The following is a 22,773-nucleotide window of genomic DNA, read 5'->3' as shown; positions in this document are numbered from 1 at the left end:
TATCGAAAGGGTGAACAGGGAGGCAGAGGGGGTGGAGTTGCTCTGTTGGTAAAAAAATGAAATCAAACCATTGGAAAGAGGTGACATTGGGTTGCCAGGTGTTGAATTATTGTGGATACAGCTGAGGAACAACATGGTAAAAATGATGCGAGTTGTATACAGACCCCAAACATTAGGGAGCATGTGGTCCACAAATTACAACAGGTGACGGAAAATGCGTGCCAAAAGGGCAATGTTACAATAGTCATGGAGAACTTCAATATGCAGGGAGATTGGGAATATCAAGTTGGTGCTGGATTCCAGGAGAGGGAATTTCTGGAGTGCCTACAAGATGCTCTTTAGAGCAGCTTGTGGTTGAGTACATTTGAAGATCAGCTATTCTAGACTGGGTGCAATGAACCAGAATTGATTGGAGAGCTTAAGGTTAAAGAACTCTCGGGGTTAAGTAATCAAAATATGATTGACTTCACCCTGAACTTTAAGAAGGAGAAGCTAAAGCCGGGTGTATCAGTATTACAATGGAGTAAAGGGAATTATAGAGGTATGAAAGAGGCATAGGCCGAAATTGATTGGAAAAGAACACTGGCAGGGATGATGGCTGGAATTTCTGGAAGCAATTTGAAAGGCACTGGATATATACATCCCAAAGAGGAAGAAGTATTCTAAAGACAAGATGACACAACAATGGCTAACAAGAGAAGTCAAAGCCAACATAAAAGCCAAAGAGAGGGCATATAATAGAGTAAAATTTAGTGGGAAGTTGGAGAACAGAAAGCAACTAAAGAAGTAAAGATGGGATATGAAAGTAAACTAACCAATAATATTAAAGATGATACCAGAAGTTTCTCCAGATACATTAAGTGTAAAAGAGTGGATATCAGACCACTGGAAGATTATGCTGGAGAGGTAGTAATGGGGAACAAAGAACTGGCAGACAAACTGAATAAGTAATTTGTATCAGTCTTTACTGTGGAAGACACCAACAATATGGTGGAAGTTCCAGGTGTCAGGGGTCATGAAGTGTGTTACGTTAACATTACTAGAGAGAAAGTTCTTGGGAAATTGAAAGGTCTGAAGATTGATAAGTCATCTGGACCAGGTAGTGTACACCCAGAGTTGTGAAAGAGGTGGCTAAAGAGATTGTGGAGGCATTAGTAATGATCTTTTAAGAATCACTAGATTCTGAATGGTTCTGGAAGACTGGAACATTTCAAATGTCACTCCACTCTTCAAGAACATTCCAAAATGGCAGCGTGACGCAGCTTGCAGCGGCCACTCCACCGCTGATTATCTGTTATTTGTGAAGTGGGGTGCCGTGTGCAATCATAATCGATTCAAAATGGATGTGGGAGCACTGAGGAACGTCGGGAAATCTCCAGGAAGACCTTCTTCATTGCTGCTGCTGCTATGAGATCCGGGACTCTGCTGGGAAGAACAGGCCCCCAGTCCTCGGGGTCACTTTGCGATGGCCATTGGCAGGGCCGTCTTAATACGCTCGGCAGAGGATGGTGCTTGGAGAAGCTGTGCCGGAGGGAATGGTCGTCAGCTCGGAGGTTCGACGGACTTGGAGTCCGCTGTGGTCAGGTCGCTTTCGGTGTGTGCTATGTCTGCGAGGCTGGGTTCGATGGAGCTTTCACTGTGTGCTGTACCTGTGAGGCTGAGTCAGGTGGCGCCATGGAAGTCCATAGCGGGAGTATTCCCTTCTGTCGCCGGTGTGGGATGGCAAGTCTGTCGGGACCCTGGGGACTTGTGGAAACTGTGTGGTGATTTCTTTTGAACTTATAGTCCTTTAACATCTTTGGACTATTTTTACTGTGCCCTTGGGCTGTTTTTTTTATCAGTTATGCTATTGTTTGCACTGTTGTAACTATATGTTGTAACTATGTGGTTTTGTGCAGGTCTTGTAGCTTTAGATTTTGGTCTTTGTTTTGTCTGGTGGATTTGGAGCTCCTTTCCGGGGAACACGCTAAGACAGTAGCACAACATTAATACGTAGCAGCCTCTCCGAACTCTGGATTGGGGATTGCCAAATGTTACGTGAATTTTCTGGTGTTGTCTGTTTTGTCATATGCTTTTGTGATATCATTCTGGGGAACATTGTCTCATTTTTTAACTGCATTGCATTTGTGGTTTCTAAATGACAATAAACTGAATCTGAATCTGAAGAAGGGAGAGTGGCAGAAGAAAGGAAACGATAGGCCAGTTAGTCTGACCTCAGAGATTGGGAAGAAGTTGTAGTCGATTACTAAGGATGAGGTCTCAGGGTACTTTGAGGCACATGATAAAATAGGTCGTAGTCAGCATGGTTTTCTCAAGAGAAAATCTTGCCTGACAAACCTATTGGAATTCTTTGAAGAAATAGCAAGCAGGATAAACAAAGGAGAATCACTTAATGTTGTGTCCTTGGATTTTCAGAAGGCCTTTGACTTGATGCCACATGCGAGGCTGCTTAAAAAGCTATGAGCCCATGGTATTGCAGGAAAGATTTTAGCATGGATAAAGCAGTGGCTGATTGGTGGAGGAAAAGAGTGGGAATGAAAGGTGCCTTTTCTGGCTGGCTGTCAGGGACAAGTATTGTTCCATAGGGGTTTGTGTTGGGGGCGATTTTTTTTTTACATTATATTGTAGCGGTGTGCTACATGCAGCGCTAAAATTACGACACGGAGTCGGTAACTGCAGTCGAAGGAAAAACTTTATTCGAAAACTTCAGCCTCACTTTTAAGCCTCCCTCAACCGGCCCCCCATGGCGCAGAGGCTCCAAAGCTCTGTGCTCGCAAACCCCCGTAGGCTATCTAATTGTGAGTCGGTTCGGATGCGCCAGGAAATGGGTCGCCACATAACCCCCCCCCAGAACCGGCGATACACCCCCCAATGTCCATAGTCTGGGCCAGAACCTGCTTGGGAGGTCGGCCTCTGCGCCGAGCGGCCGGAAACTCGGCCGGTTGCGCCAGGTCCACATGGGCCGATTTGAGGCGGTCCACCGTGAAAACCTCCTCTTTCCCCCCAATGTCCAGCACGAACGTGGACCCGTTGTTCCGGAGCACCATAAACGGCCCCTCGTATGGCCGCTGCAGCGGCGGCCGATGCCCGCCCCTTCGTACAAACACAAACTTACAGTTCTGTAGGTCTTTGGGTACGCAGGTCGGGTGCCGCCCGTGCTGTGAAGTGGGTATGGGGGCCAGGTTACCGAGCTTCTCGCGTAGTCTGCCCAGGACTGCTGCGGGTTCTTCCTCTTGCCCCCTTGGGGCTGGTAGGAACTCCCCGGGGACGACCAGGGGCGCGCCGTATACCAACTCGGCCGACGAGGCATGCAGGTCGTCCTTGGGCGCTGTGCGGATGCCGAGTAGGACCCAGGGAAGCTCGTCCGCCCAGTTGGCTCCTCGCAGGCGGGCCATGAGGGCCGACTTCAGGTGACGGTGGAAACGCTCCACTAGCCCGTTCGACTGTGGGTGGTAGGCAGTTGTGTGGTGCAGCTGAGTCCCCAAAAGGCTGGCCATAGCTGACCACAGGCTGGAGGTGAACTGGGCGCCTGTCGGAGGTAATGTGGGCTGGTACACCAAAGCGAGATATCCAGGTGGCGATCAGGGCTCGGGCGCAAGATTCGGAGGTGGTGTCGATGAGCGGGACCGCCTCTGGCCATCTTGTGAACCGGTCCACAATAGTCAGGAGGTGCCGCGCTCCGCGCGACACTGGCAGGGGGCCCACGATATCCACATGAATGTGGTCGAAACGCCGGTGGGCGGGATGGAACTGCTGCGGTGGGGCTTTGGTGTGCCGCTGCACCTTGGCCGTCTGGCAGTGCATGCACGTTTTGGCCCATTCACTGACCTGTTTGCGGAGTCCGTGCCAAACGAACCTGCTGGAAACCATCCGGACAGTTGTCCGGATGGAGGGATGCGCCAAGTTATGAATGGAGTCGAAAACGCGGCGCCGCCATGCTGTCGGGACGACTGGACGGGGCTGGCCGGTGGCGACGTCACAGAGTAGGGTCCTCTCACCTGGGCCCACGGGGAGGTCCTGGAGCTGCAAACCGGAGACTGCGGTTCTGTAACTCGGAATCTCCTCATCCGCCTGCTGCGCCTCTGCCAGTGCCTCAAAGTCTACCCCTTGGGAAAGGGCATGAACGGTAGGGCGATAGAGTGCATCCGCCACGACATTGTCCTTACCTGAGATGTGCCGGACATCCGTCGTGTATTCAGAGATGTAGGACAGGTGGCGTTGCTGGCGGGACGACCAGGGGTCGGACGCTTTCGTAAACGCAAAGGTAAGCGATTTGTGGTCCGTGAACGCAGTGAAGGGCCGACCTTCTAGGAAGTACCTGAAATGCCGGATTGCCAAGTAGAGCGCCAACAGTTCCCGGTCGAAAGCACTGTACTTGAGCTCGGGTGGTCGCAGGTGTTTGCTGAAAAACGCCAGGGGTTGCCAGCGACCTGCGATGAGCTGCTCCAGCACCCCACCGACTGCCGTGTTAGATGCGTCCACTGTGAGGGCGGTAGGGGCGTCCATGCTGGGATGTACTAGCATTGCGGCGTCCGCCAAAGCTTCCTTCGTTTGAACGAAAGCGGCGGCGGACTCCTCGTCCCAGGTAATGTCCTTGCTCGGACCCGACATCAGGGCGAACAGGGGGCGCATGATCCGGGCAGCTGAAGGGAGGAAGCGGCGGTAGAAATTGACCAGACCTACGAATTCCTGAAGGCCTTTGATCGTGGTGGGTCGGGGAAAGAGGCGGACCGCATCTACCTTAGCGGGCAGAGGGGTTGCCCCGTCTTTAGTAATCCTGTGGCTCAGGAAGTCAATGGTATCGAGTCCGAACTGGCATTTGGCGGGGTTGATTGTAAGACCGTACTCACTCAGTCGGGCGCAGAGTTGACGGAGGTGGGACAGATGCTCCTGACGACTGCTGCTGGCTATGAGGATGTCATCCAAATAGATGAACGCGAAGTCCAGGTCCCGTCCCACCGCGTCCATTAACCGCTGGAACGTCTGTGCGGCATTCTTCAGGCCGAACGGCATGCGGAGGAACTCGAAAAGGCCAAACGGGGTGATGAGAGCCGTTTTGGGGACGTCGTCAGGATGCATCGGGATTTGATGGTACCCTCGGACGAGGTCTGCCTTGGAGAAGATCCGTGCGCCGTGCAGGTTTGCTGCAAAGTCCTGAATGTGCGGCACAGGGTAGCGGTCCGGTGTGGTAGCCTCGTTCAGCCTGCGGTAGTCGCCGCACGGTCTCCAGCCCCCCGTCGCTTTGGGCACCATGTGCAGGGGGGAGGCCCATGGGCTGTCGGACCACCGGATGATCCCCAATTCCTCCATCCTCTGGAACTCCTCCTTCGCCAGTCGGAGCTTGTCCGGGGGAAACCGCCGAGCTAGGGCGTGGAGGGGTGTGGTGCTGTACGCCGTGCCTGGGCATGGCCGCTGTGAACTGCGGTGCCAGAAACGATGGGAACTCCGCCAGGACCCTGGTGAAGTCGTTGTCGGACAGCGTGATGGAGCCGAGGTGAGGGGCTGGCAACTGGGCTGCACCCAGGGAGAACGTCTGAAAGGTCTCGGCATGTACCAGTCTCTTCCTGGGCAGGTCGACCAGTAGGCTGTGAGCCCGCAAAAAATCTGCACCCAGAAGCGGTTGGGCTACGGCGGCCAGTGTGAAGTCCCATGTGAACTGGCTGGAGCCGAACTGTAGCTGCACCTGACGGGTGCCGTAGGTCCTTACTGTGCTGCCATTCACGGCCCTCAGGGGGGGACCCGGTTCCCTGCTGCGGGTGTCGTAACTCGTCGGAGGTAAAACGCTGATCTCAGCCCCAGTATCGACCAAAAACCGGCATCCCGACCTTCTATCCCACACGTACAGGAGGCTATCCCAATGGCCAGCCGCCGTAGCCATCAGCGGCGGCTGGCCCTGGCGTTTCCCGGGAACTTGCAGGGCGGGCGACAACGGCGGGCTTCTGCGCCCCACCGCTGGTGGTAGAAGCACCAGTGTTCATTGGGCCTGGGGCTGGCGGGCTCTGCGGCCGGGCCTGGACTGGTTTGCTGCCGGGAGCGTGGCTGGGAGATCTGTGCGATGGACGCCCCGCTCACCCTTTTGGCGTTCCACAGCAAGTCCGCCCGGGCTGCCACCTTCCGGGGGTCACTGAAATCCGCGTCGGATAGCAGCAGGCGTATGTCCTCGGGCAGCTGCTCCAGGAATGCCTGCTCAAACATGAGGCATGTGTGCCCGTCGGCCAGAGACAACATCTCATTCATTAAAGCCGATGGAGGTCTGTCGCCCAAGCCATCCAGGTGCAGTAAACGGGCAGCCCGCTCGCTCCGTGAGAGTCCGAAAGTCCTGAGGAGCAGGGCTTTGAATTCCGTGTACTTGCCGTCTGCCGGGGGCGACTGTACGAACTCCGCGACCTGGGCCGCTGTGTCCTGGTCGAGGGAGCTCACCACGTAGTAGTAGCGGGTGTCTTCTGAGGTGATCTGGCGAACATGGAATTGGGCTTCGGCTTGCTGGAACCATAGGTCCGGGCGCTGTGTCCAGAAACCCGGCAGTTTCAACGAAACCGCATGAACAGAGGCGGCGTCGGTCATTTCTGGTCCAAAAATTGTTTGGACCGTCGGGGTCACCAATTGTAGCGGTGTGCTACATGCAGCACTAAAATTACGACACGGGTCAGTAACTGCAGTCGAAGGAAAAAACTTTATTCGAAAACTTCAGCCTCACTTTTCAGCCTCTGTCAACCGGCCCCCCATGGCGCAGAGGCTCCAAAGCTCTGTGCTCGCAAACCCCTGTAGGCTATCTAATTGTGAGTCGGTTCGGATGCGCCAGGAAATGGGTCGCCACAATATATCAATTTTTTTTACTATGGAATGCTTCACGAATTTGCGTGTCATCCTCGCGTAGGGGCCATGCTAATCTTCTCTGTACCGTTCCAATTTTAGTATATGTGCTGCCGAAGCTAGCACATTATATATCAATGATTTGGGTAATGGAATTGATGGCGTTGTTGCAAAGTTTTGAGGAAATAGTGCACAGAAGACCTTAGACAGATTAGGAGAATGGGCAATGAAATGGCAGATGCCAGTGTTAGGAAGAAAAATACAAACAACTGAGGTGCAAAGGGACTTGGGAGTCCTTGTGCAGGATTCCCTCAAGGTCAGTTTGCAGGTTGAGTCAGTGGTGAGGAAGGCAAATGCAATTTTAGCATTCATTTCAGGAGGACAAGAATATTAAAGCAAGGATATAATGTTGAGGCTTTAAAAAGCACCGGTGAGGCCTCACTTGGAGTACTGTGAGCAGTTTTGGACCCACTGCTTTAGAAAGGATGTGCTGAAATTGGAGAGGGTTCAAAGGAGGTTTACAGAAATGATTCCAGGATTGAATGATTTGATGAAGAACGTTTGATGGCGCTGGGCCCATATTCACTAGAATTCAGAATGAAGGGTGACCTAATTGAAGCCTATCAATTGGTGAAAGGCCTTGATAGAGTGGATGTGGAGAGGCTATTTCTTATGGTGGGAGCATGTAAGACCAGAGGACACAACCTGAGAATAGAGGGACGTCCTTTTCGAATGGAGGTGAGGAGTAATTTATTTAGCCAGAGAATGGTGAATCTGTGGAACTCTTTGCCACAGAAAGCTGTGAGGGCCAAGTCTATATTTAAGGCAGTGGGTGCTAGATTCTTAATTGGTCAGAGCATGAAGGGTTATGAGGAGAAGGCAGTAGATTGGGGCTGAGAGTACAATTGGATCAGCTATGATGAAATGGTGGAGCACACGATAGGCCAAATGGCCTAATTCTGCTCCTATATCTTATGGTCTTAATAGCAGGAATGGGCCCTTCAGACTCCTGTGTCTCTTCCTGTACCGCCTACCTGATGGTCGAAACAAGGAGAGCACAATTTCTAGGTAATGTTAAAAGTTCAAAGTAAACTTTTTTATCAAAGTGCATATGTCACTATATGCTATATACAACCCTAAGATGCATTTCCTTATGGGCATATTCAATAAATCTATAGAATAATAACCATAACAAAATCAATTCAAGACCACCCAGCAAGCATGTTCAATTCCGCCACTGTCTGTAAAGAGTTTGAATGTTCTCCCCATGACCGTGTGGGTTTTCTCCCATGTTCCAAAGATGTTTGGGTTCAGATTTGTAAGTTGTAGACATGCTGTGTTGGCACCAGAAGCACTTGTGGGCTGCCCCCAGCACATCCTCGGACTGCATTGATTGTTGACACAGACGGCACATTTCATTGTATATTTTGACGTACATGTGACAAATAAAGCTAATATTCTTAGAGCACTACAGCACAGAAATAGGCCATGCAGCCCATTTAATCTGTGCTGTTATTCTGCTGAGTCCCATTGACCAGTGTCTGGGCGATAGCCCTCATTACCCTCCCATCCATGTACTTAACCGAACTTCCTTTAAATGTTGCAGTCGAACCTGCATCCACCACTTCTGCTGGCAGCTCATTCCACACTCCCTTGGTTTCCCCTTAAATATTTTACCTTGCGCTTTTAACCTATGACCTCAAGTTTTACACTCACCCTACTTCAATGGACAAGGCCTGCTTGCATTTCCCTTATCTGTACCACTCATTATTTTGTCTCCCTCCATCAAATCTCCCCTCATTTTCCTACATTCTTGGGAATGACGTTCTCATGTATTCAGCCCAATCTATCTAAAATCCTATTGATTGATAATGTTACCAATCACCAGTGATTTACCTGAGCCATCAAAATCTTTGTGTTATGTATAAGAAAACGGCTGAGGTCCCGGAAACAGATGCTGTAGGTAGCAGCTGCTGGTGTACAAGAAAATCACTTGCAAAGATACAATGTGAATTCACATTCCTCTGGTACAGATGGAAGCCAGCTCCAAGCATCTGAAGCAAATGTGTGACAGAACAATCACAGCTTTGCCCTTATTGAAAAAAAACAAAACTGTTGGTAAAGCCAACCCGCAGTGTTACCATATGTTGGCTGGTGTGGTGCTAAGTAGGCACGTACAAGATAAATGATAGATCATTTCGATAAAAGTTCAATCCTGCTGCAAATTGTTGCTTTCTGTGCTCGTCTGTAGAGTTGAAAATTCGGTTCCTATGATGGAATGTTATCAGACCATAAGACATAGGAGCAGAGTTAGGCTATTCAGCCCATCAAGTCTGCTCTGCCATTCCATCATGGCTGATTTATTATCCCCCTCAACCCCATTCCCCTGCCTTCTCTTTGACACACACACTAATCAAGAACCTATCTACCTCCACTTCTAATATACTCAATGACTTGGCCTCCATAGCTACCTGTGGCAATGAATTCCACAGATTCGCCACCCTCTGGCTAAAGAAATTCTCCTTATCTCTTACCAAAGCCTTAAATTTTAAATTGCCATTTACTGCAGTTGGAAGTGAAATATTAGAAGTTATAGAATGTAGAAACAGCAATAGCGTTTGGCCCTCAGTTGCTGAGATTCAGATTTATCAATCACGTGTACATCAAAACGTGCAGGGAAGCACACCATTTGGATTAATAACAAATGCACCAAAGGACGTGCCGAGGGTAGCCTGAAAGTGTCGCCACACACTCTGGTGCCAACGTACCACGGCCACGATGCTCAGAAGGACAACGCAGAACAAGCCCTGTTCGTCCCTCCCTCGCAACCTCCTACCCAGCCACACACATAAGCAGTTCTCTAACCCCAGCACAAGCCACAAGGATTTGTAGGTTCATAGATACTGTGCCCTGACTTCCTCAGTGGACTCACAGACATTCACGGACTCAGGGCTCCAGATGAAGATGTGGGCAATCTGTCACCCAGCTCAATTACCATTTATCAGAGAGTTACAGTAGGACAGTCTGAAAACAGATCCTTCAACTCACCTGGTCCATGTCAACATAAAAGCACTTCTCTAAACTAATCCAACACTAACCTGTTTCATTCTCCCTCATTCTCATCAGCTCTCCCCACAGACTCAACCACTCACTGATACACAAGGGACAATTTATCTTGGCAAATTAATCAATGAATATGTACGTCTTTGGCATATGAGACCATAAAATATAGGAGCAGAAGTAGGCCATTTGCCCCATAGAGTCTGCTCCACCATTCAGTCATGGGCTGATCCAATTCTTCCAGTCATCCCCGCTCCCTTGCCTTCTCCTCATACCCTTTGATACTCTGGCTAATCAAGAACCTATTTATCTCCGTCTTAGATACACCCGATGACTTGGCTTGCACAGCTACTTGTGGCAACAAATTCCACAGTTTTACCACCCTCTGACTAAAGTAATTTCTCCACATCTCAGTTCTAAATGGAAGTCCTTCAATCCAGAAGTTGTGCCTTCTTGTTCTAGAATCCCTTACCATGGAAAATAACTTTGCCATACCTAATCTGTTCAGGCCTTTTAACATTTGGAATGTTTCTATGAGATCCCCCTCATTCTCCTGAACTCCAGGGAACACAGCCCAAGAGCTGCCAGATGTTCCTCATTCCTGGAATCAATCTCATGAATCTTCCCTGAACCCTCTCCAATGTCAGTATAACCTTTCTAAAATAAGGAGCCCAAAACTGCACACAATACTCCAAGTGTGGTCTCACAGGTGCCTTATAGAGCCTCAACATCACATCCCTGCTCTTATATTCTATACCTCTGGAAGTGAATGCCAAATTGCATTCACCTTCTTCACAACCAACTCAACCTGGAGGTTAACCTTTAGGATATCTTGTACAAGGACTCCCAAGTCCCTTTGCATCTCTGCATTTTGAATTCTCCCCCCATCTAAATAATAGTCTGCCCATTTATTTCTTCCACCAAAGTGCATGACCATACCCTTTCCAACATTGTATTTCATTTGCCACTTCTTCGCCCATTCCCCTAAACTATCTAAGTCTCTCTGCAGGCTCTCTGTTTCCTCAACACTACCCACTCCTCCACCTATCTTTGTTTCATCGGCAAATTTAGCCACAAATCTATTAATACCGTAGTCCAAGTCATTGACATACATTGTAAAAATCAGCGGTCCCAACACCAGCGACCCCTGTGGAACTCCACTGGTAACCGGCAGCCAGCCAGAATAGGATCCCTTTATTCCCACTCTCTGTTTTCTGCCAATCAGCCATGCTCCACCCACGCTTCCCTGTAATTCCATGGGCTCTTATCTTGCTAAGCAGCCTCATGTGCGACACCTTGTCAAAGGCCTTCCGACAACCCAAGTACACCATGTCTACTGCATCTCCTTTGTCTGCCCTGCTTGTAATTTCCTCAAAGAATTGCAGTAGGAACATGGGAGGAAGCTGGAACACCAGAGAAAACCCACGCAGTCGTGGACGAGAACCCACCATCAGCAGTAGTCTTTGGGACTGAACCCTCGTCTTTGGAGCTGCAACACTCTGTCACCCTTGTACCACAAGGAATTAGAGGAGGAAGAAGCCACTCAGCCCTTCAACCCTCCCTTACCGTTCATTCTATACTGGCCTCAACTCCTGTGTCAATTGCCCATAACCCTCAGTTACTCACCTTTCAAATAGTTAGGTTACACTAGCGTGGTAGCGTAGTAGCTAGCGTTATGCTTTACAGTGCCAGCAATCAGTGTTCAGTTCCTGCCCTTGCCTGTAAGGGATTTGTTCATTCTCCCCACGACTGTATATGTTTTCTCCAACAGTCCAAAGACATACAAGTTAGTAAATTGTGGGCATGCCTCGTTGACGCTGGAAGCATGGCACTTGACAGCTGCCCCAAGCACGTCCCTGGACTGTGTTGGTTTTTTCATGAAAACAATGAATTTCACTATGTTTTGATGTATACATAGCATTCCCACAAAGAACTGAAATCAGAGTGTATCTCCAGGTCAGGTCTTCAAAAAAGGGTTGGTCAAGAATAGCAACAATAAGAGGGGCCATTCTAATTCAACAGTCAAATGTGCACAAGCTGGAGCTCACCTTGAACTTCTCCGTCACTCACGCACTGGGTCCTCGGTCAATGTGAAGCACGCACCATCTTCTGAACGTCACTCACAATCCATCTCGAAAAAACAGGTTTGAGATGCTACGACCAGTTCTCCCCAGCATCTTCTCTCTTCATCTCACTCATGGCACACATTCCACCTCATCCCTTATCTTCAACAATAACCCAAACAGGCTGAAAGCGAGCAGCAGCTCTTACAGACACTTACAGCATAACAGTAGAGATGTGAACCATGGCATTACAACTGCATTGAAGTTGATAAAAAGAAAACAATATTTAATTAAAGCATTTCCGTAACAGAGAAATTGCAATACAGGCAGACAATAAGATGCAAGATTCCAATGATGTAGATTGTGAGGTCCATCTTATCATACCAGGGAGCCATTTATTGGTCTCATAAGGGTGGGATAGAAGCTGTTTTTGGGCTGATACAAGGGGGGGCATAACTTTGTATTTGGTGTAAAGTATGGGGGTGGATGTTATTCAGGACATTTAAGATACATTAGGCACATTAAAGAGATATCTTACATAGGCACATGGATTAAAGAAACATGAAGGACTATGTGGGAGAGAAGGCTTGGATTGAACTTGGAGGAGATTAAAAGGTTGGCACAACATTGTGAGCCGAAGGACCCGTACTGTCTGGTACTGTTCTCTCTTCCATATTCTAACCTAAGCGAAACAAGACCAAAGGTAACAGGGAAAATTGCTTTGTAATAATGGAAGATCCTGAAGGAAGAAGCCAGTGACTAGCTAATATACACTGTTGTTCCCAGCCAGGCTTCCTCTTTCATTAGGTCAAGTGCTAGTAACTGGAGAGCACTCAGCCCTTCCTCCTTGAAGGAATTCATACCCCAGCATATTTCTGTTTTCAGAACTGGAGTGGGAAGAAGTCATCTAAGCCCCTGAACTTCTGCCTAGGAATATACACTGTGTGGCCACTTTAATGATTACCCCTGTTCATTAATGCAAAAATCTAACCAGACAATCAATTCACAGCAACTCAATGCATAAAAACATGCAGACATGGCCAGGGGGTTCAGGTGTTCAGACCTATCATCAGAATAGGTAAGAAATGTGATTTAAGTGACTTTGACTGTGGATTAATTGTTGGTGCCAGACGGGGTGATCAGAAACTGCTGATCTCCTGGGATGTTCACACTCAACTGCCTATAGAGTTTACAGAGAATAGTGCAAGAAACAAAAAACATTGAGTGAGCAGCAGTTCTGTGTATTTGTATTTTATGTTTTAAATGACTGCAAGTCAAGTTAAAAAAAAAGCTGTGCTGACATACAGTATAATTGTTTGAAATTGCTCTGTTTTCCTCATCAAGCTGATCTACAGTTGGACTTTAAAAACCACGCTCCAGAACTGTGAGCTGCATTAGGATTTACCAGGATGCTGCATGGATTAGAGAGCATGTCATAGAAAGCCAAGTGCATTGCTGCACTAGCTGGCAGGGTGGTGAAGATGTTTCTGATGGTGGAGCTCACGAGTTTACAACCCTGTGCAGTTTTTTTCTGATCCTGTGCATTGGCTCCTCCAGACCAGTCAGAATTCTCTCCATAGTACATCTGTAGAAATTTGTGTCTGTCTTTGGTGACATACCAAATCTCCTCAAAGTCCTACTTAAAGTATAGCCACTGATGAGCCTCCTTTGTAATTGCACTATTACGTTGGGCCCAGGTTAGAACTTCAGAGACATCAACACCCAGAAACTTAGAGTCTGTCCAACCTCTCCTAGCTAATCCTCTCTAATCCAGACAGCATCCTGACGAGGACCACTAGACTAATATTTCTGCTGCAAGTGCTTTGTAACATATTTTGGCACCAGACAAGCTAATGGATTTGTGTTGTAATCTTCAATGATGCATCTGCTTTGAGTCTCACTGTTCTTTTCCATGTGATTCAGGTTCCCAGAAGCACCTATGATCCTCCGAAAGAGGAGAAGCTGCTGGAAGAACTCAAGAAAAGAAATCGCCAAAGAGCTGAGGCTTGTATATTTTTGTTAACTTTGTCTCACTAACTTCTCCCCCTCTCTTTTGTTTTTATGCTGAATGCATCAGCTGACTACAGGCTATGGCCCCACATACATTTAGTTAGAGCAGAGAGCACTGGATCTACATCTTAGGCAGTGACTTTAGAGGTACTGACAAAGGATCAGAGGTTGAAAGGTGACTAGATAGAGGTGTACAAGATGACAAGAGGCATAAAACCATATGACATAGAAGTGGAATTAGGCCACCTGTGTCAGAAAATGTAGAGGAGGCATGACCCAAACCCAGAGCAGTGGAGATGACTCAGCCATGAATGATAGCTTTAATAATAAACTGCAAAATAACAAGCCATGAGGTATCACAAAACAAGATACTAAGCTCACGGGCAACAAGGTAACTGAAGGATAGGAGTAACTGGTTGAGGCTAGCTGGCTTGATGAGTGAACGAAGTAATGTTGATGAAAGCTGGGTTTAAATAGGCTGCAGGTGATGAGTTGGAAACAACATACCTGCATATGCAGACCTGATGGCATCCCCCTCCTACAGTTGGCACCCAATGACCCAGTGCAATGCGGATGGGTCCAGTGGAACTTTTCCATGAGTGATGCATTCGAGGTGCAACTTTACGGCACCCACAACCTCTCCTCCAGGCCATACCTTTCCCAGTCGACCAAGTAGTGCACAACCTGTCCACAACTGGCTAACTCTGTACACTGGATAACCTTCCACCATCCTTGGTTCCAGAACAGCAGGCTCGAATGGATTGAGTGGTCCATGGACAACAGGCTTGAGGCAGGACACAAGGAAGAAAGATGTGATCCTGAAGGATGGTGACAACCCGAGGATAAATTTACCGAGCTAAGGAGGAGGGGGCAGAAGGCTTTCCAGAGTGGGAGACAAATTGTAAGCCCTGGTCTGACACAATTGGAAACCATGGGGGGGCAAACTACAAATTGGAGAACCAGGTCCTCTGTCTCACCAGCTGATGGAAGTTTGGGAAGGCCGTAAAGTGGAAATCTTGGAGAACCAATCCACCACTGTCGTGATCACCCTGGCTATATAGAAAGGTGGCAAACTTATGATGAAATAAATGGTGATTTACAACCAGGAGCATTGAATAAGCAGGAGCTGCAGGATCCCAGAAGGTTGCTGGTTGGAGGAATTGGACTGGGCACATTGAGGCCAGGTAGTGAGAAACTGATGCACATTTGCGATCATAGTGGGCCACCAGAATCAGTGTTGCAGAAAATCCAGGGTCACCTAGATGGCCAGAGAGGGGGAGGAGTAGGCCCACTGGAGTGTTACAGAGCACATAGCCACCGGCATGTACATGCAGTTGTCAGGGGTGCCGGCCAGAGCAGGCTCGTGCCATCAAACCAGTCAGAACTGGTTCTCAAAGTCCCAGATGACTGAGGGGAGGATCCGGGAGGACGAAGTGAGGGCTGAGGGTTGATCTGTGTTACAGCTGGTTTGAACTTTCATGACAAGATGTCCGCCTCAGTGTTCTTGGAGTTGGGTTGGTAGGAGGTGGAGAAGTTGAATTGCTCAAAGAAGAGGGCCCAGCAAACCTAGCATGAGTTGAATGGCGGGTCTGTTGAATGGATATGAGGTTCTGGTGGTTAGTCCAGATGAGGAAGGGCTCAGTGTTTCTCATCAGCCAATGTCTCCATTTCTCCGAGGCCCATTTAATGGTGTGTGGCGCCCTGTCTCCTACTCCATAACAACACTGTGCAGAGTTGAATTTGTTCAAGAATAAGGCACAAAGGTGCATCTTCCTGTTGGTCCTCACTGGGTGAGGATGGCCCCAGCACCCAAAGTGTCCACTTCTACTGCAAGCAGTCCGGAGGGGTTCAGATGGCGGAGAATGGGGCAGTGGTGAAGTGTCTCTTGAGCTTCTTGAAAGCTTGGTCTGTGGGAGCAGAGCAGATTATTCATGAGGCAAGTGAGGGAGGTGAGAAGAGTGACAATTTGGCTGTAGGTCCTGATGACTAGTGGTACAAGTTGGAGAAGCCCAAGAAGCACTGTAATTGTTTAAGGGAGTGTGATCAGGGCCATTCAGTGATGGCGTGCACTTTCTCCAGGACAATGGTTATGTCTGCGCATGAAAGGACAGAACCCAAGGAAATGACTGGGGTGTGGAACTGCTATTTCTCCAACTTGTAGACTTGGTTTTCCAAGAGATGCTGATGTGCTGATGGACAGAACAGATGTGTCAAAATTGGTCTCGGGGGTGGGGGCGGTCCTTGGAGAAGATGAGGATATCATCGAGGTAAACGAACACATACTTGTGTAGCATGTCTCGAAGGATGTCATTGATGAAGGCTTGGAAAACTGCTGGACTGTTGGAAAGTCAAGGTGTCACTAGATATTCACGGTGGCCAGTGAGTGTTATGAATGCCATCTTCCACTCACTGGCAGGTGCAAATCAGGTCCTATGCACTCCATAGATGCAGTTTGGTGAAGATCTCGGCCCTGTGGAGTGCTTCGAGTGTGCTATCCATCAAGGGGAGAGGGTCGTGACTCTTCATGGAGATTTTGTTGAGTCCATGGTAGCTGATACAGAGATGAGGACCCCCACCTTTCTTTTGACAAAAAAGTATCTTGCACCGGCTTGGAACTGGGATGGATGAATGAAGCTGCGCTGGTAGCATTTCAGCGACGTAGTCACTCATGCCTTGGGCAGGAGGAGAGAGGGAGCACAGGCGACCTTGGGGAGGGGTGGTGCCCAGGAGGAGGTGTGATCTGTGAGGCAGCAGGATGATGGCTTCCCTTTTGCCAAAGGAGATGGCTAAGTCATGATATTCCTGTGGACGTTTGCTAAGGTCGACCATTTCCTCCGTCTCCACGGATTTACAGGTTACAGTCAGCTGAGGTTGCAGGCAGGTAGTCCGGCAGGTGGTTCCGCAACTCAGCGGTGAACTGGATGGCCAGCTGAAGTGAGAGTCATGAGTGGAGAGCCCAGGGTAACTCAAGATGAGGGGAGTGTTGGATGAGTCTGTCAAGAGGAACTGGATGGAGTCAGGGTGCTGTACATTGCTCATGTGCACAGGACTCGTGCGCACTCGGACAATCCCAGACACCGAGTGTCGTCTGTCAATGACCATGATGTTGAAGGAGTGAGAGATAGGCTCAGCAGGGAGTCCAGTCCAGAGCCGCAGGAGGACAGATTGAATGAGTTGGAATGAGAGTCCAGTGGGAGCTTACCAGATAGAAGGCTCTTGGTTGTGCCATTCTCCCAGACGCAGTGGTCACGAGATGCACGAGGATTCGGGGGCTCCTCTGTAAGTTGTTTCTCCACCGAGCCTCACACTCTTGGGGGGCTTAAGGGAATGCCCCCTGCCTGCATAGGTTCTGGAGACATTGATGATGAGGGTCCTCAGAATCAGAATCAGGTTTATTATCACTGACATGTGACATGAAATTTGTTAACTTAGCAGCATAATCTAGCATAGAGAGAATTAAAATAAAACATAATAAATAAATAACGTATTTTGAATAGATTATTTAAAAATGTGCAAAAACAGAAATACTGTATATTTAAAAATGTGAGGTAGTGTCCAAAGCTTCAAAGTCCATTTAGGAATTGGATGGCAGAGGGGAAGAAGCTGTTCCTGAATCACTGAGTGTGTGTCTTCAGGCTTCTGTACCTCCTACCTGATGGTAACAATGAAAAAAGGGCATATCCTGCAGCCTGAAATAAACTGGGATTCTGGCTGATGGTCATTCTGTAATATGTTTATAATTTTGGAAGGCCAGAGTGATGAGGCTTTTGAGGTTGGTGGGCATCTCCAGGGTAGACAGTTGATCTTTCGAGTGCTCTGAGAGGTTGAGATGGTACTAGGCCAGCAGTATGTCTCCTGTTACGAATCCCGTAACTGGAGAACTTACCAGCAAAGATAGAGAGGTCCGTTGAAGTCTGATGTCACTATTTTCAAATGTTTTATTTATAAAGGGACACAAAAGTAGGGTTAATACATACATTCAGATAGTGTACATCGTCAACACTCAATCTAAAGCGCGGGTATATTAATAATCATCATTAAGAAGTGAGCTCTGCTGATGTCTAGGGGTTAATAGATTGTCCGTTGGAAATATAAAAGTCACTCAGAAAGTCTGCAGGCCTCAGCCCGTTGAAAATCGCTGGGTTTCACTTAGGGCGACCGAGAGAGAGAGATTGGGGGAGAAGAGAAAGAACTTGCCGAGTCTTGATGAATCTTCCGTGAAATCGGGGGAGCGTTGGTTTCCTCTCCCCAATGTTAGTTAAAAGCGGTTTTCTGTGATTCCAGCCACAAATTCCAATCCCGGAATCTAACGCATGTGGCTTCCTTCAGAATGGCTTCCCGCTGCTGCGGGAACACTCTCTCGTGTCTTCTTGGTGCATCTGAGGGGGCTGTCCCCCTGAGACTCTCCTTTATACTTCCTCACGGGGTCGCAGGTGTCAATCAGGTTGGGATGATGCAATCTCTCCCTCAACCACCCCACCTTGCCCGAGGGCTTTTCACGTGGTCTCCATGAGACAATAGTTGCTGTCGTCTTATTCTGTATCTCGGGTGGGACATGCAATTTGGCATGTTTCTCTCTCTCTCTCACTTCCTGGGTCTACTGACCCCCCCCCCCCCTCAACAGGTGCTCTTGCGATTCTCACAAAGGAGGGGGCTGGGATCATAACACTGCATTGCGGCCGTATGCTGCTGCAAGGGTCCTGAATTCCACTGTGTCATTCAGCACTGACCATGAGCCTTGACGTAGGTGAAGTATCCACTCTGCCTCCCATCCATTTCCCAGATGGTCAAGAACCCGGTGGAATATTGAGAATTTAAGGTACTGCAGGTACGAGTTCCTCACTGGTGGAGAGACTGAAAAAGCTGTGCATTTTGCTCCAGCCTGCATTGAAGGAGACAGTCAGCCGTCTTGGTCACTTTTGGACTTTGTTCATGTGGTATGCCACACATTTGATTCACTGATTTATTGGTTGAGACCAGGGTGATGGCAGGGGAGCTGCGGGGCCTCGGTCATAGCAAGGACTAGCTCTTAAGCCAGAGTGTCATCTGTTTACAGCTGCTGGGAGAGAGGTGTCGGAGCCAGTGCACTCCACCCGGATAGTGTGGTTCAACGTCCGGGCTGGAGTTGGTGTGTTGGATGGCTTGGGTTTGGACTCTTCTATTGAGTGGCTGTGTCTTTCTATCTTATACTTGTTGTGTGTGACTGTTGGTACTGTGTTTTGTACCTTGACTCTGAAGTAACACGGTCTCGTTTGGCTGTATTTCTGAGTATCCCTGTGTGGTTGAATGACGATTAAACTGAATCTCAGCGGTAAAAACTTCGTATTCCTTGCAAATGGTGGTTTTATTATTCCAGTTAGCAGTAGCACAGGTCAGAGCTTGCCCAATCAGGAGAGAGATGATGAAGGCAATTTTGGCTTGATTTTGAGAATACAGAGATGGCTGGAGCTCAAAGAGAAAGATGCACTGGGACAGGAAGTTGCGGCACTGGGTTGGAACATTCGGGCACTGGAATCTGGAGCTCCGAGGGAGGAGGTTGAGGTTGATTGTCGTGAGGTTACTGTATCAAGGTGGAGAGTTGGTTGAGAGTTGTGAGCATATTTTCAATGGTTTCCTGCTGCTTTGGCAATGTGTCCTCCTTCCTTTAGGAGTGTTACGAACCCCGTAGCTGGGTCACTTACCAGCAAAGATAGAGAGGTCCATTGAAGTCTGATGGTACTATTTTTAACAGTATTTATTGATAAGGATACACAAAAATAAGATCAATGCAAACATACAGATAATATACGTCGTCAATACTAAATCTAAAAGCGCAGGTATAATAATAATCAATAAGAAATAGCTCTATCGTTGTCTAGGGGATAATGTATTGTCCGATGGAAATATAAAAGTCACTGTTAGTTCGTTCAAGCTGCAGCATTTTGGTTTGAGAGAAAGACGGGTTAAAACTTGCCCAGTCCTTTTATGATGTCAATACTTCGAAAGTCGTTGGGAGTTGGTTTCCCCGTTGTTAGCTAAAAGCCAGTCTCCCGTGGTAAAAGCCACCGGTTCCGGGGCAAATGGAACCGAACGCACGTGGCCTTCTCCCACCAGCTTCCACAATTACGGGATCGCTAGCGTTTCTTCTGGTGCGTCTGAAGGGGCTGTTCCCACAGACCCTCTTTTATCCTGACTCACCGGGTCTCAGATGTCAATCAGGTTGGGGTGATGCAATCCCTCCCTCAACCAGCCCACTTTGCCTGAGGACTTCCACGAAGCACAGTATTGTAATACACAATTCCGTCTCCAAGAGACAATGACCATTTCCCGTAGCTTTATATCGCCGGGGGGAGGGGGTCAAGACATTCCGCACGTCTCTCTCTCATTTCCTGGGTCTCCTGACCCAAATCAGTAGTGATCTTGCGATTCTCACAAAGGAGAGGGCTACCCCGCACCTTTCGGCCCCTCAGAGCTGTGGTACATTCATAACACCGCCTTTCTTCAAAGCGTTTTCACCAGTGGTGAAACGAAGTAGTACAGAGTCTTACAGGATTTTAGAATCTAACACAATACAAAAGCTTTTCCTTTTCACTACAGAGTAATTCTGTTATACATTCAATTCAGCATCTAAACAGTTAACAATTACAGTGTCACTTCCTTTAATATCTTAACATCTTGTACCTTACTAAAGTCTTGTAGCATCAGACTTCAATTTAATAACCACCTATTTTTATTTCTTTCCTTCAGCAAACAAGAAGTATGGAGTTGTGATCTTAGCTTACGTGCATCTACAAAAGTTCATGCAAATACTAATCTTTCTGTTGCTTTCAAACTTAACAGGCAGGCTTCCATGGGGTTGTCTTTATTATTCACATGCTTTGTCGAAATCCCGTAAAACCGGCTTTTGCTATTTAAAAATGGCGTCCCCATTAATCGTCGCCTCTTTTCCAGTTAGTTCCCACGTGGGGAGCTTGGGTACCCTGGTGAAATAGGCTTTCGCCCGCTTCTTTCATAGGAGTTATTTTATCAACACTACTTAGACCATCTTCGGAATTTCCACCCAATTCTTTAATTTTACACAAGTTGCTAGCTTTCTCTTCAGGACCCTTCAGGCTATTAGTTTTCAGTTCGAACTCTTTGTTCAAGCAGCATTTCAAATTCTGCCTTTTCACACCACACTCTGGAATAACAATAGCACGGGCCCCCCCCCCCCCCCCCGTCATCTTCCGGCTCAATCTGTAAGCGATCCACAGGCTTTAAATTCATTCGATTTGGGAACTACATATTTCCCGTTTCCTTCAACAATGATATTTATCTCCCCACGTTTGATATCCGCATTAACTTTTAACACACCTTCGAGCACAAACACCTGGGAAATCTCACTTCCCACTATTACCAAGGTTAACCCTTTCTTCACTGAACCAAGTCCATCTGACCCACAAGGACGGCCTTCCTTTTCAACTGAATCAAATACCTCAGACTTTTTCTGAGCTCCATTACTAGGTTCAGTACCACGTGCATCCACATCGTGGACACACTCAAACGGGACATTTGCCTCTTTCAGGCTTTCAATACCCGTACCCGGTCCAAATTCTAATTTCCCCTGATTCTCCCAGCTGCTCTGGGCAACTCCCTTCCGGAGTAAACTCAACCCCACGGGCTGAAACAACCTCATCTGCCAACCCAGCAGACTTCTTCAAGGTAAGGGCACCCTTTTCATCTAGGACTGCCCTCATTTCATTACCGGGAACACCTTTAGAATTTTCAACTTCTTCAAACAGTTCTGCCAAACCAGACAGATCATCCCTGTCCAACTCTGTCCAAGCCTTTGAACCGCTCTGTCAGTTCCTCATCTTTATCTTCTGCCTCTAGAACTTTTCTCCTCACTAAGGGCAGGTCTACCTCCTCTCCCTTACCCTCTTTCACTTTACTACTCTTCGTTTAACCACCCTCTAAACCCTTGTGGTACAGGGTCGGTAAAAACGTCTCGGCCAAATTGAAACTGGCCGGATTTAAACTGCTCCCTTTCTCAGCTGCCTCTCTCGACATGCCGCGAGTGATCGCGCATGCGGGATAGATCTTGGAATCTAGGGGTGGGGCCGCAACTCTCACCAGCTGGCTTGTCAGCGTCATTGCTGCCCAACCTTACCACCTGCTAAATCGTTACCAAGAAGGACGTCCGCGTAAGTTCTCGGGAATTCTGATTGCACCCCTATTTCAACTGGTCCAGACACCAGCTCACAATCCATAATGACCTTATAACCATATAATCATATATCAATCACAGCACGGAAACAGGCCATCTCGGCCCTCCTAGTCCGTGCCGAACTCTTAATCTCACCTAGTCCCACCTACCCGCACTCAGCCCATAACCCTCCACTCCTTTCCTGTCCATATACCTATCCAATTTTACCTTAAATGACCCAACTGAACTGGCCTCTACTACTTCTACAGGAAGCTCAGTCAACACAGCTATCACTCTCTGAGTAAAGAAATACCCCCTCGTGTTTCCCTTAAACTTTTGCCCCCTAACTCTCAAATCATGTCCTCTCATTTGAATCTCCCCTACTCTCAATGGAAACAGCCTATTCACGTCAACTCTATCTATCCCTCTCAAAATTTTAAATACCTCAATCAAATCCCCCCTCAACCTTCTACCCTCCAATGAACAGAGACCTAACTTGTTCAACCTTTCTCTGTAACTTAAGTGCTGAAACCCAGGTAACGTACCAGTAAATCGTCTCTGCACTCTCTCTAATTTATTGATATCTTTCCTATAATTCAGTGACCAGAACTGTACACAATATTCTAAATTTGGCCTTACCAATGCCTTGTACAATTTCAACAT

General features: G+C 48.0%; 1 protein-coding gene and 1 non-coding gene across 4 annotated transcripts in view; one reads left to right on the top strand and one right to left on the bottom strand.

The window, feature by feature from the left end:
- cfap99 (cilia and flagella associated protein 99) overlaps positions 1-22,773 on the top strand; it is a 106,848-nt gene that overhangs the window by 32,442 nt on the left and 51,633 nt on the right. For all 3 annotated transcript variants that reach the window (XM_059974171.1, XM_059974172.1, XM_059974173.1), the window contains exon 7: positions 13,860-13,940. In XM_059974171.1, coding sequence (XP_059830154.1) covers positions 13,860-13,940 — 81 coding nt within the window. The remainder of the gene's footprint in view (positions 1-13,859; positions 13,941-22,773) is intronic.
- LOC132397583 (U6 spliceosomal RNA) lies at positions 6,833-6,939 on the bottom strand. The gene has a single exon (XR_009513399.1). It is a non-coding gene; the product is annotated as a U6 spliceosomal RNA (small nuclear RNA).

Source organism: Hypanus sabinus, chromosome 7 (genome assembly GCF_030144855.1).
Source record: "Hypanus sabinus isolate sHypSab1 chromosome 7, sHypSab1.hap1, whole genome shotgun sequence".
Taxonomy (NCBI): domain Eukaryota; kingdom Metazoa; phylum Chordata; class Chondrichthyes; order Myliobatiformes; family Dasyatidae; genus Hypanus; species Hypanus sabinus.
Note: the sequence above shows the minus strand (reverse complement) of the source record. Positions and strands in the feature narration are given on the sequence as shown.